The 13,585-nt window shown below is 35.8% G+C and overlaps 1 protein-coding gene across 1 annotated transcript in view; it reads right to left on the reverse strand.

Moving 5' to 3' along the window:
* Positions 1 to 3,205: 3,205 nt before the first annotated feature.
* The window catches only part of LOC145675811 (uncharacterized), a 124,920-nt gene continuing 114,540 nt past the window's right edge, over positions 3,206 to 13,585 (reverse strand). Inside the window, exon 9 of the mRNA XM_081746530.1 lies at positions 3,206 to 8,462. Within this exon, the coding sequence (XP_081602656.1) occupies positions 5,418 to 8,462 (3,045 nt within the window). The 3' untranslated portion in view covers positions 3,206 to 5,417. The remainder of the gene's footprint in view (positions 8,463 to 13,585) is intronic.

The following is a 13,585-nucleotide window of genomic DNA, read 5'->3' on the forward strand; positions in this document are numbered from 1 at the left end:
TAAATGTATTGAAATGTGTCACATACTCGTAATTGCTGCACACTTCCCACTGCTTTCTTTTACTGGAGTCATAAAGATATTTTAACAAGAAACGTATGAAATACGTAATTTCCGTATCGCCTTATAGTCGACTTCTGACATATATTACTTATATAACTTGTAATGTTGCCATTTATACATACGAGTGGTACTTACGGGTGGTTCATTTTAATGACAAATGCTAACTGCTATAATCACACACACAAAGATAACATTTAAGAAGTCAAAAAAAAATCCTTTCCGAATACTTTTTTATTACATGCAGTAGTGGCGAATTTCCACAGGGATTGAAGAGTAAATTTCGGTTGTCATAAATAATTTTGATACTTGACATTCTAGTGTGGTTAAGACTGAATGAAACCTCTACCAATAGAACAGATCTTGGAGGGCAGAAGCGTCAATAACGTTAAATTAGTCACAATTTATAGAAAAACTTGACACAACGAGTTTCGCATGTATACACTTTTTCTGTATATACACTGAAACGTTTACATTGCAATTCATTTCAATGTCTAACAAGAACACTGTAAGGGTTTGCAGGTTAATCTAGATTGAAGTACTGCTCTCAAAATTGCAACAATAAACTACAAGTCATATACTGTTCTATGCTGCCAAAATGGCAGGTTTCTTTTGAAAATGCGTAGGAACACTGTTCCACTATCCTTTAACACTGAACAGCTATTCCAGTTTCAATGTTAATAAAATTATCTGGTGCTAAAGCCTATAAAGAGCAATGACCACCAGAAATACACATTCAAATGAAATTGGTGTCGTCAGTGCATCAACTACCAGGATTCAAAACAATAGCAAATGGGTTCCCAACTGCTTCATGATGGTGGACCAAACATTGGAAAACTACGTACCTCCAATAAGAAACGAAGTAGGAGCAGCGCGTAATTTATTCGCCTACAAGCACTCATTCAATTCTAATATATGGACAGATTCAATCAAGGTATCACGGAGCCACACATGGCTATCGACAACTTTACTACTTAAATGATGCTGAATATATGGTTGGCGCTAGGGTAAAAGGCAGATTCGAAATGAAATCTTTAAGTTTTACCTTCCACGGTATGCCGGCTAGGCTGAAGGAGACGGTGATGATGAGAAATGAATGAAATTCTGGAATGAATAAAGTGGGAGAAAACAGGGAAACCTCGAGAAAACCCACGCACACGGTGTTTGTCCACCAGAAAGTTCACTTGACGCGAGCTGTGATCGAACCAAGGATCTACCATTGAGCCACCGCGGCCCCAAGGCAGATTCGAGCTGTTTGCTATTACAGGTGCATATATCGATGCTTTGTGATTTGTTTCAGAGCGATGAAAACTGTATGAGTTTCTTTTCAGCTCACCACAATAATTTTGAATACATTACTTTATATCTTCAAATTTTAAAAGTTTTATGTTTGGTGATTAAAATTATATAAGCCACACACAGCAACGTAACTTTCAACTTTCAACTCAACTTTTCTCTTAACATTAATACTTGAACCCTTCTTGAAAATAAGAAGTTGGGAACAATAAGAAAATATAAAATATGAAATTTGGGCTCCCCAAAATTTGAAACTTTAGTGGCCCAGTTGGTAATTTTATTGCTTTTAGGGGCTCCAGCTAGCGTTTTATTAAAGTAGAATCTAGATTAGATTTATGATACATCTAAGGCAAGTATTTTGTTCGAGGGCAGCACTAGCACCTTAAATTATTTTCAATTCTTTTGGAAATGGTATGGTGGCCTATTCTATGCTTCACTAGTTAAACTGAGGGGACAATATTTGACACGACTTAAGAGCCCTAAGGAATATACATTATTACTGAAATGCTCCCTTCCCCCTCGAACGGCAGGGAGTTTAAATAGATGGACAATTGCCCCCCTCCACAACTTACGGCACTTCATACGAAATAAAGTAAAAAAAAAAAATCTAACTTGTGATACAAAAATGAAAAGACGCCAAAGATATTTTTCCTATATTCCATAGACCTAGACCATAACATGAAAATTAACTATGAAAGTTGTAATTAAATAAGCCAGTGTTCAAGAAAAACTCTTCTTGAACTTTTTACCTACAAAACTCTTCTTGAGTTTTTAACCTACAACTTCTTACTGTAGGTCAGATTTTGATGTCACTGAAATTTGCTCTCGCAGAGGTCCTCCAATGAAATTACTTAGATTTTATTAACGGTCGCAGTGGCAACGCTTTACTTATTTTCTGTTTGATGTTCTTCCTCAGCACCCGCGTAAAGTAAAAGCCGTCCCTCACACATTAGCAGAAGAACAAAGGAAACAATGAGAACAAATAACTATGGAACTATTGGAAAAGGTGTTGGTGCTACCACTGCTATATGATCCTATATAAATCTTTTCAATAAGCTCCAGGACTGATTTAATTCTCAAACTGTAATACTGAAATACGTAAACTGAGCATTATTTTGTCCCCTGATACACCCCCCTGGAAATAGTTCTCCATAAATCTACCAGGTAGAAAGTTGCGTTTAGCAACATATTGTTTACTGTGTTGGTGAATTTAATCGGAGCTACACCGAAGTTTGAGTGGAAGTCAACATTAAATACTATGTTAAGTTAGGGTGACAACAAACCCTAATAACACAGGATACAACACACCTATGGTAAGTAGGTATTATCGAGAAGATGTGTTTGCATGACACAAGAAATTTCTAGTGAACTGAATTTCAATGTCGAATGTATGGAAATTCCTCCCAATTAACGGTATTCTATTGTTAATCGCATGTTATCAAATGAACTGAACTAGAATAGGGATGTGTGTCATCAAATTCTACAACGGAATCATAACGCAAAATTTGTCACTCCTGATCAGAAGAAAACAAAAAACAAAAAAAAAACAAAAAAAAAAAAAAAAAACAATTACCGTTCAACTGTTGGAAAAAAATAAGACATGATCCCACATTTATGATCACTATCATTGCTGAAGATGAAAGCTGAAGCTACGAGTTTGATCTTAAACGAAGCCACATTTGTGCCGAATGGAATAGTCATGGTTCACCAGCCTCGAAAAAGAATAGCGACAACCACCAAAAACAAAGTCAAGGTCGATTACATTTACTGAAGCAAGGGGTAAAATGTACCATGAATTTCTGCCCCAAAGAAAGACGATAAAAAAATGATTTTTACATCGAGTCAACGAAACGTCTAACACAGGCAATTGGGTGCCGTTGACCAGATTCGCAAGCATTCGGGCAACGGTCCTTTTTACACGAGAATGTATTGGTACAGGAATATCGTCCAAACATACCATATTCCTGCTTTTCCAATCTTCCATATCCATCCATCTATAGCCGTGCGATCTCTGTTTCCTCGTGTGAAAATAATGCTGAAAAGGAAGAGATATCAGTGCATATCAGCAATCCAAACGTCTGTGTGTTGAAAAAATATCGAAGAACGGGTTTGATTCGAGATCCTCAGAAGCTTTAACAACTGTGTGTATATAGCGGAGGAGGCTACACTAACAGGTTCAAGAACCATCATTTAATGAGCTGAATATATTATTTTTTTCATCAGTCCTGGAACATTTTTCACAAACATTTCATAACCAGAGAACAGAGAAATGTACGAAAAAGAACAATAATACAATAAACTAACGGAAGTGTTGCACGGCATAATTCTAGCATTTTATTTACCACATTTCTTCCCCTCTCTCTTATTCTTCCCATCCAAATCGGATTAAATAATCTGCGAAATCTCGTAGTCTACTTCCGTTAAATTATATTGTTTTATTGCGCTTTATTCTATTTTTCTATATTTTCTGGTAAGAAAGTCATTTCTATGTCAGCTTTGGGATTCCTTTCATCTACTTATCTATCTATAAATTTATAACGTAGAGATATAAACAAGTTATACATGACAAAGACTTAATGAAAACAAGATGAATTGTGAAAACTTCATTCTAATAACTTAAGGCATGGACTGATCTTTTATAAAGAATGTTTATGATTTTAATGTTCGCACCTTCGAACATTTACTACACATTTGTCGAAGCTAGAAGGGAAACAAACATGATTTATTATTTATTTAATTGGAACAAACCACTTACCTTCAATCACGGTGAAAGATACTGCATTCTTCCATTAGAAATGAAGACGCAGTATTAAATAGTGATTTCTATATTCATTTTTTTTCACTTCTTCAAAATTCTAATCAAGAAAAGTCATCTTGAAACAATCAAACACAAAATAATTACATACTTACAAATGTTCATGCATGGTAGTATGTAAATCAACTTTGTGATTCTACCCTTAAAAATGAATGCCTTGTATTTCATTCACTGTTGTAACTTGCATCTGTGGAAGGGTGTTGCTATAATCAATACGTAGAATGGCACTTTGTTTTCTTAGACCCACTGATCTCATCCATATTTATGCAGTCACAGTCCTTACTGTACTTGACGATGTACAAAAATTACAGAATACAACTTGAACAACTGAACCCAAAACAAGACACAAAATAAACAGCATATTAAAATGTTACTCTCTGTGAAACAGAACTTCACTGGAAAAAGACAATCTCTGGGATATTACTCTTTACATGTGTAAATGCAATATCAATTTTCTTGTATCAATCTAAAAAAATGTATGAAACTTTACCATTAATTTTAGAAGAAACACGTTTGCTTCTTTTCCAAATATTATCAAAGGAGATAAACTCGTATTTAAAATGAGACAGCTGATGAAACATCTATGATTGAATGTCAAGTGTCGATATGATTATATATATATAAAATAATACATCCAGTGCTTCGGGACCAATACAGTAAACAAAAGTGCTAACAAATGTACGACTTCAAGCGATTAAATCATATTTCTACCTTTAATTCCTTTGCAAGGCTCTTATCACCTAATTTTCTGTATTATCTTTACCTTTTTTTCGTCTATACATTCAACAACATTATACTCAAACAGGAGTAGAAGTATGTTTTCAAATAAAGAATGCCATACAAATTATACAATTTTTCCCCATCAGTGCCACGAGATTAACACTACTTACAATCCATACGCTTGCTAATGTAAACACAGCTATTATTATTATTATTATTTTTAAGATACTCGTTATTCAAAAACTGTGCCTGTTACACACTTGTTCAGTCTCAATAACAACAATCTACTGCATTACATGGTGTGGCATTTACCTCAGGTACAAATGAAAAATGAGAACCTGTATTTTTTTTAGACGTTTTATACACTGCTTTCTTAGTTATGATGCCAACCGGGACACAAGCACGACATGCTATTTTCACATTAAAATCCCATTAGCACCAATAGAAGCAACATTCTGTTTTAAAATCGTTGCTACAAAACACCACTAACCATGCATTTAAAACACATTCGTAGTTACACAAAATTCACTCACCAACGTCCCCTCCTTCCCCTAAAGGATCTAAAGGGGCTGTTGTTTCCCCGCCCATATCCGCCGCCACCGTCATTAAACTGAGGTCTCATGGGACCTCCGCCCCGACCGTGTCTTGGATTGAAACCACCCCTATTCCACCCCCAATTATTATTATAGTTGCCTCGTGACGGATATGGACCAGAATTTTGATTCTTCCATCCATATCCACGTCCTCCAAAATTCCTATTGTTTCTATCGTAATTTCCTACGCGTGCTATTTCATGTTGTTCAGGAATTGTAACACAACTACTTAGAGTACGCGGTGTTATTACTTGCTTTACACTTTCTTCTTCTTTCGCACTTTCTGACGGTTCACTACTACCTTCAATACTGGACTTTCCCTCACTTTGTTTTGTTCTATCATCAGCATCATCACCTTCATCAGCGAATGAATTAACATCTGGCGACGGGGAGTTAAGATGTGCTGCTGAATTAATTACAGGGGCCCATTTTTCCGATGAAAGTTCCTGTAACAAAGGAGGCGGACTAGGATTGCGATATTTTGATATTTCTTCATCTTTTTCACAGATTTCACCTTCTTCCGGTTGATCTCGAATTTCACCCTCTTCCTCCATCATTTCTGGATCATCTTGTTCTTCAAATAGATCATCTGGAATATCAAAATGTAACAATTCTTCGTTAGACGTGTTTGGAGTAACAGAATTACGATTTTCATTTTTCTCGTTTGTAGAGTTACTAATCTTCATTTCTACTGCACTTCGTTCATCAACATCTTGTTTGCTATCTGGAAACACAAGGGAAGTCGAAAAAGCTGATTCAGATTCATCATACGTTTCTAATATTTCAGGATTCTCCTTTAGTTCTGGATCATACAAATTTTCATCATCTTTCTCATCTGGTGAATTTACATTGTCAAGATCATTATTATGTACAGTTGGACTTTCAACACTTTCGCTTTCTGAGCTATCATCATCTCGTTCTTGATCCAATAGATTCTTTATTAATAATTCATCATTAATGGACGTGCTACCAGTTAATTCGTTCTGATTTGGCTTGGCATCGACTTTAGTGCTGTACCCACGCTTATCATCATTTACACTATTAATATTGTCAGGCATATTGTCATGATGTAAGGTGTCATTGTTACTCTCGTTACTGAGTTCTTCATTTTCCTTATTGGACTCTAGTGATGTATTAGATTCATGTCCTTTTTCCTTCCCGGGTACTTTTTGTACTTCCAAACATGGTGGTAGAGGAGGAGGTGGTATTGGAGGTGTCTCCACTGGTAAAAGTGGTCTCAAATTATGCAGCCCATGTAATGGGTATCGACGTGCACCTATTGGCGGAGGTCCAGGAGGAGGACCAGGCGGACGAGGACTTGGTTGCTGAAATCCAAGACCGACTCCTATAGTAGGAATCTTTTGAAAATTATTCGAATCAAATGGCATTGCTGACTGAGGCAATCTCGGTCGAGGAACTGGTTGCGGTGGTTCAAATAAGGGTGACTGTTTTAATGTTGATCTATTGTTGAAATGAGGAGACTTCAAACCAAATGAAATACCGAATTTTACAGGTTGACTTGGTGTCTCTGCTTTCGCTTCGCTTTCAGTCCTCGGCGGTGTTACTTCTTCAGGTGCAGCGGGCAGAGGAGGTTCATTACCTGTGACGACTTCAATAATGTTGGCGGTGTTCACGGTGGCCCCCATTTCTTCATCTTCGTCGCTCATTTCCATATCAACACTTTCAATGTTATCTCCGGCTTCATTCGGTTCAGGAGGTGCTTCGGGAGGCAGAGGTGGTGGGTTAGGGGTTGGCGGAAGAGGAATCGAGAGTCTATAATCGCGATCTCCGCCCATTAACAAATCCCCACTGGATTCTTGTGGTTTCGGTGGAGCTTTTGATGTTGGGATCATTCGATAGTCCTGATCTCTCATCTCAGAAAATTTCTCCATCCAACTGGGAGGAGCTGGTGGTGGCGGAGGAATATTTTTCAGTCTGTCCTGTGCACTAGGAGACCCTGTCAAGCTAATTAGATTTCGATGATCCACATCTTTCTTTACCTGTGGATGCACTACATTAATTGGCCTGAAATTCTGACACGGCATTGGTGGCGTTGGCGGCGGTGGAACTGGAGCAGGTGCAAGAGGGACCAAAGTACGATGGTCAACATCTGCAGGATGTCGCACACTTGAACGATGATCAACATCACCACCCGTTAACATTAGTTCATCTGTAGTATCATCATATTCTACAGGATCACTAAAGCCTTCCTTTTCATGTATGGGAGGCGATTCAGGTGTTTCTGAAACGCCGGTTAAATTACTATCGGTATTTTTATTACACAAGGGATCTGGTTCAGGATACCATCCTAAAAGTTTCGGTTTGTTCTGAGGAGGAGTACCGGCGTAATTGCTATCTAATTCCCAACCTCTAGTCTTAACAGGAGTGCTTGTAGAGAAAACATTTGTTTCCCACACTGCGGAATTGTCAGGAGTGCTTGAATTTATATCATTATTGTTACCTGCAACAGGATCTCCCCACGTAGGGAATTTAGGAGGTAACTTCGTATTCCACTCCTGCGTCACATTTACTAAATTCTTGAGGACTGACTCAGGAACACGCTTGTTCGTCACCCTGTCGCTGGGTTCACTATATTTTGGATTTGTCCACTGCTCGAATGAATCCACAGAAAAAGCGCTGGTTGCAGGGGGTGGTGGAGGCATAGGAGGCAAAGGTATCTGAGATGGTGGAGAGTGTATCTGATAGTTATAGTGACTATTATTTGAACTTCCCACTGCACCGTACGATGAATTGTTTTGCTTTGGTATAGACGAAGTACTTAAACTATCTTCTAGTCCGGGAGACAGCGAGTCAAGGTTTTCACTAGTGTCTAAATCTAAACCTGGGATTAGACCCGGACTTGATCTTCCTGTTGATAGAAGAGAGTCTGAAGACTTCTGGTTTAGTGACTTCAAAAATTCTGCAATGCTGAAATTCTGATTTCCCTTGTTTCTAGAGTTTATAACTTCTATCGGCTTCCCCTGAAAATACAAGAAGAATAAGGATAAAATCAAACTTATTACGTTTATACATAGCACCAAAAATAGTGCAGCAACTATACTGAGATAACTACATTTTCTACACATTATAGGACCACGATTAGATAGGTTATTATTTCTTCAAAAGTCTACCGCTTGCAGAGTCTTCCGTGGGACCAACGATTGCCAAATCAACATTTTTAACTGTGATTTTATATTATTACAATATACTACAATGTTACATTTATTATTGCTAATATACTTTGCTTCTCTCATAACAATCTAAACATTACGGCTGTGTTGTGACAACAAGATATTCTCATCGAAGTTGATAAAAGAGATACCACAATTTTACACAATAATAATAGAGGGTGCGTAAGTAAGTCGGGCAATTTGGTAACAGTAATTTATCCTCTATTTGCTCGAGAGGAGAGGATACCACTACTGCCAACTAACAGACTAATTCAAAGCACTTCAGCCGTGGATTGGAGCACAACGTTCTTTTGCTAAAAGCGTTCTACACAAACGTTGACAGTTTCGTGCTCGCTCAGCGCGAATTTCGGAGAGTTCAGAATTCATCGACATCCTACAGTTTCATTAATACATACTATCAAGACGTGGGTTCAGAATTTTGATGCTGCTCTTGCCATACTAAATAAGACAGATGGCAGTGTAAAGACAGTATGTACACCTGGACATGTAGTGGCACTGAGAGAAATCATGAAACGAAGTATACGCCGATCTGCGAGTCACCAGGCTTTGTCATTCAGATAGTACGAACGTTTTGATCTCCACTTTCAGCCATAAAAAATTAAAATCACTCATGCACGACATAAGCAAGATCATGACACGAGGGCGAAGATCTGCTATATCTTTTTGCAATTAATTAATGTGAACCAAGATCTCGTTCACAACTAGCTGATTAGTGCTGAAGCTCAATTTCATTTATCCGGACCTTTTCACAAGCAAAATTTCCGATATTGGTCTACTAATAAGCACAAAGACATTCGTGAGACACCACTGCACAAGCACGATGTCTTCATTTGGAATTATGGATCGTACTTGTTTTAATAGATAAGAGGGGAAAGGACTGGAACTATGACTAGACCACATAACGTTCACATTTTGAAAAACTTCTTAGTACCAGTCAACGAAGAAACGTCTCTCCAGCAAGATGCTGCTATATGCCATAGTGCATGAGGTTCTATAGTAGTTAAGAACCTGTTTTCCAATCATGCTATCTCCAGATATGAGATCGATTTCTCTCTCTCTCTCTCCCTTTCTGTGGAGGTATTTGAAATTCCAAGTTTCTCAAGTTCCAGTACCTTATACGGTTCAGAAGTTGAAACCGTGAATTGTAAAGAACTTGAACGAATTGTCGTGGAGATGATGCGAAATGTAACTAATATCGTTAAGAAGAGACTTACCGAATGCACACAGTGGAACGGTCATCTAAGGAATGTTGTTTTCAGGACATAGACTTCTGTTTTCAGTGAATTAAACTGAGAAAACCAAATGCTGTTATTTAAAAAGTGTATTCGTGAGTGCAGTTATCAAATAACTGCGATAATTTACTGTTCAAAGAGTATTTCAAATCGACCGCTTCACTGACGCACCCTGTAATAATAATAATAATAATAATAATAATAATAATAACATGGAATTAATTGCCGATATCATGCCATACTACAAATATCAGCCAAGTCCAATACTTGAAAACGACAAATACAAACTCTACTGGGACCGAGAAATAAGAACGGATGTCACAGTACCTGCAACCAGACCCGACGTCACTGTTATCAATAAAATTGACCAAGAAGTAACCCTCATAGATGTAGCAGTACCATTGATTCATAACATACGTACAACATTCAGCATAAAAATAAGCAAATATAAAGACCTAGCGGACGAAATCAAGAAGCTATGGAAATGTCAAAAAGTTACAGTAAGACCAATCATTATCTCAGCTTCTGCAATTGTCCCTAAAAGTATTGTGACGCTACTTGAGCAGATAAATGCAAAACATCTTCTAATAAACGTACAGAACTCAATAATACTAGACACCTGTCATATGGTCAGGAAGTTCTTTGGAGAACTCTTTAAATAATCTCCACTTTCCAGAGACGGCTGTCAAATTAAGCTGAAACCGGTTTAAACCGAGATACAGCAGCAATAATAATACTAATATTACTAATATAATAATATGTTAAAGAAGAAGAAGAAGAAGTAGTAGTAGTAGTAGTAGTAGTAGTAGTAGTAGTAGTAGTAGTAGTAGTAGTAGTAGTAGTAGTTGTTGTTGTTGTTGTTGTTGTTGTTGTTGTTGTTGTTGTTGTTGTTGTTGTTGTTGTTGTTGTTGTTGTTGTTGTTGTTGTTGTTGTTGTTGTTGTTGTTGTTGTTGTTGTTGTTGTTGTTGTTGTTGTTGTTGTTGTTGTTGTTGTTGTTGTTGTTGTTGTTGTTGTTGTTGTTGTTGTTGTTGTTGTTGTTGTTGTTGTTGTTGTTGTTGTTGTTGTTGTTGTTGTTGTTGTTGTTGTTGTTGTTCGGGGTGTCTACTGAGTTTCAGTTTCAAAATTCCAGTGTATTCAGTATAACTATCAGCAAAATTCCAGTACCTAATACAATGATTTTTTAATGTTCTTTAGGAATAATCATACTCTTGATGATTTTAGGTTTGTAATTGTTTTACCACCAAATGAAAATTTTATTTTTAATAAATTTAGTTAGCCTTGATTTCTCTGAAATACAAATGATTAGGTATATGTAGCTGCTCATGAAAGCGCTGAAATCTTTACACAAGCAATGTGCCACATCCATACCAAGCATTAAACTGGTCCTAAGTTTCCCATCATTGGGCATATTTTCACTGACTTTACTGACTAGTTTGCAACCTAGTAGTACTTGAAGCATTGCAAGTAGTACTTGAAGCATTGCATATAATATAATGCATTCATTGTTATTCTACGTGAGGTATTGAAAAAAAGAAAGAAAAAAAAAAGAAAGAACAAAGCGGAAACTGAAAACAGTATTAGTAGAAAAGGGGAAGTTAGTGACTATCTGTAACCCTAGTGAAAATCACAATTTATTATTTCAGTAACTGTACTGTATTATATAAGTATTATTGTTCTATAAAATCACTTTTTCCATGATCTGAAGCTCAATTTAACTACTTTCGTTTGACCGACAACCTCAATTCATGACTTTCATGGCCCGTAGATACCCTGCTCAGAGGCCTGATACAGTGAGCCAAGAGCATTATTTGTATTATATAAATGAGGCGCCTAGTATCAAAATCCGCCACATCAATTTCGCTTAGTTTCGAGTAATCTCGCAAAATGTGCAGTGAATCTCCATACACACGCGTACAAAGTCCCATATTTGAACTAGTTTTTTTTTTTTTTTTTTTTTTTTAAGCACGAAATATTAAGCTTTTAAACAAAATACTGTTTCCATGGAATATAACAAGCGATATATAACTCAATTTCGAAAAAAAAAAAAAAGGATTTTGGCGACTTTTGATGCTAGGCACTTCAAATGTATTATTAAGTTATATTATAACGTATAAATCATTGTGTATTATTCTATTCTAGTTATAATACAAGATTGTTATTACTAGAGCAACCCAAAAGCATAAACAGCATAACAGCAATTTACCCATATGGTTGGTACCTTGAACATGGTTGTGGTTGTTTAAGGGTCCAGAAGAAACTTATTTTAAAAGCATAATTTTAGAAAATAAAGCATAATGCATAATTTAAAATATAGAGTACAATTCTTAAAAAAAAAAAAAAAAAAAAAAAAAAAAAAAAAAAAAAAAAATCTAACTACAAGTTAAACATACTGTATTAATATTTTTTAAAACCAATATTTACAATACAAAAGCATTGAGAACAACAATGCAACAATGAAAAGCTTATTTTTATTTCTGTAAACTTTTCGGTGTAATCCTTTGATGTGGAGAAAAGAAAAAAGAAGAAGAAAAGTTCCGCAACAATGAATAATACACAAGAACTCCACACTATATTGTTTTGTGTACCTCTTGAACTTGAGCATCATAATTTTAGAAAATAAAGCATAATGCATAATTTAAAATATAGAGCACAATTCTTAAAAAAAAAAAAAAAAAAAAAATCTAACTACAAGTTAAACATACTGTATTAATATTTTTTAAAACCAATATTTACAATACAAAAGCATTGAGAACAACAATGCAACAATGAAAAGCTTATTTTTATTTCTGTAAACTTTTCGGTGTAATCCTTTGATGTGGAGAAAAGAAAAAAGAAGAAGAAAAGTTCCGCAACAATGAATAATACACAAGAACTCCACACTATATTGTTTTGTGTACCTCTTGAACTTGAGCATCTTGTGTACTTTTTGGTGGCATCTTTTACTGTCCCTTTCTGTATGTATGCACCTCTAAGGCGCACACACTAGTGATAAAAAAAACTGACTCGTGTAAAGCATCTCTTTACAATACATTAAGTGGAAAGTTCATTAAATATGAAAGAAACTGGTTGCATAAAATATTAATAAAGAGATCAAAATATTTAGAATATTTAATGTACAGTAAATATTACACATTATATACGATTAATGTAAAACAATGATTGAAATTAATAATAAAGCATAATTTGGAAAAATTAAACCATAATTAAACTAAAAATAAAATATAATGTGGGTTACTCTAGTTATTACCCTGGACTTTTGGAGTTCAAAAATTCAGGGTAGATTATAAAGAATGGTAATATTTGTATATTTCATAATTTTTCCAGTATATTTTCAGTATTTCCAGTATCTAAATTAAATTTCAGGATAATTACAGTATTTCAAGTATTTCCAGTATCAGTAGTAGTAGTAGTAGTTGTAGTTGTTGTTGTTGTTGTTGTTCCGCTTTTTTTCGCACATTGTCGTTGTAACTTATCTTCTTTTCATCACTCGTGAATAAGCGGTTCAGGTGCTTGTTACGTTTCAGTAGATTTACAAATAAAAATTCGATTGAGTAGGTGTAACTGAGTTAGATCATGTGGCGAGTTTCTTTTTGTAGTCAGCCTTTTCCAACTGGTTTAACATTGTTTGGTTATGAATGTTTAGGTCATTGGTGATGTCATGACTACTTACATGCCGATCTT

The sequence above is a fragment of the Thermobia domestica genome, chromosome 2, assembly GCF_964235325.1.
Source record: "Thermobia domestica chromosome 2, izTheDome1.hap1.1, whole genome shotgun sequence".
NCBI classification, from domain to species: domain Eukaryota; kingdom Metazoa; phylum Arthropoda; class Insecta; order Zygentoma; family Lepismatidae; genus Thermobia; species Thermobia domestica.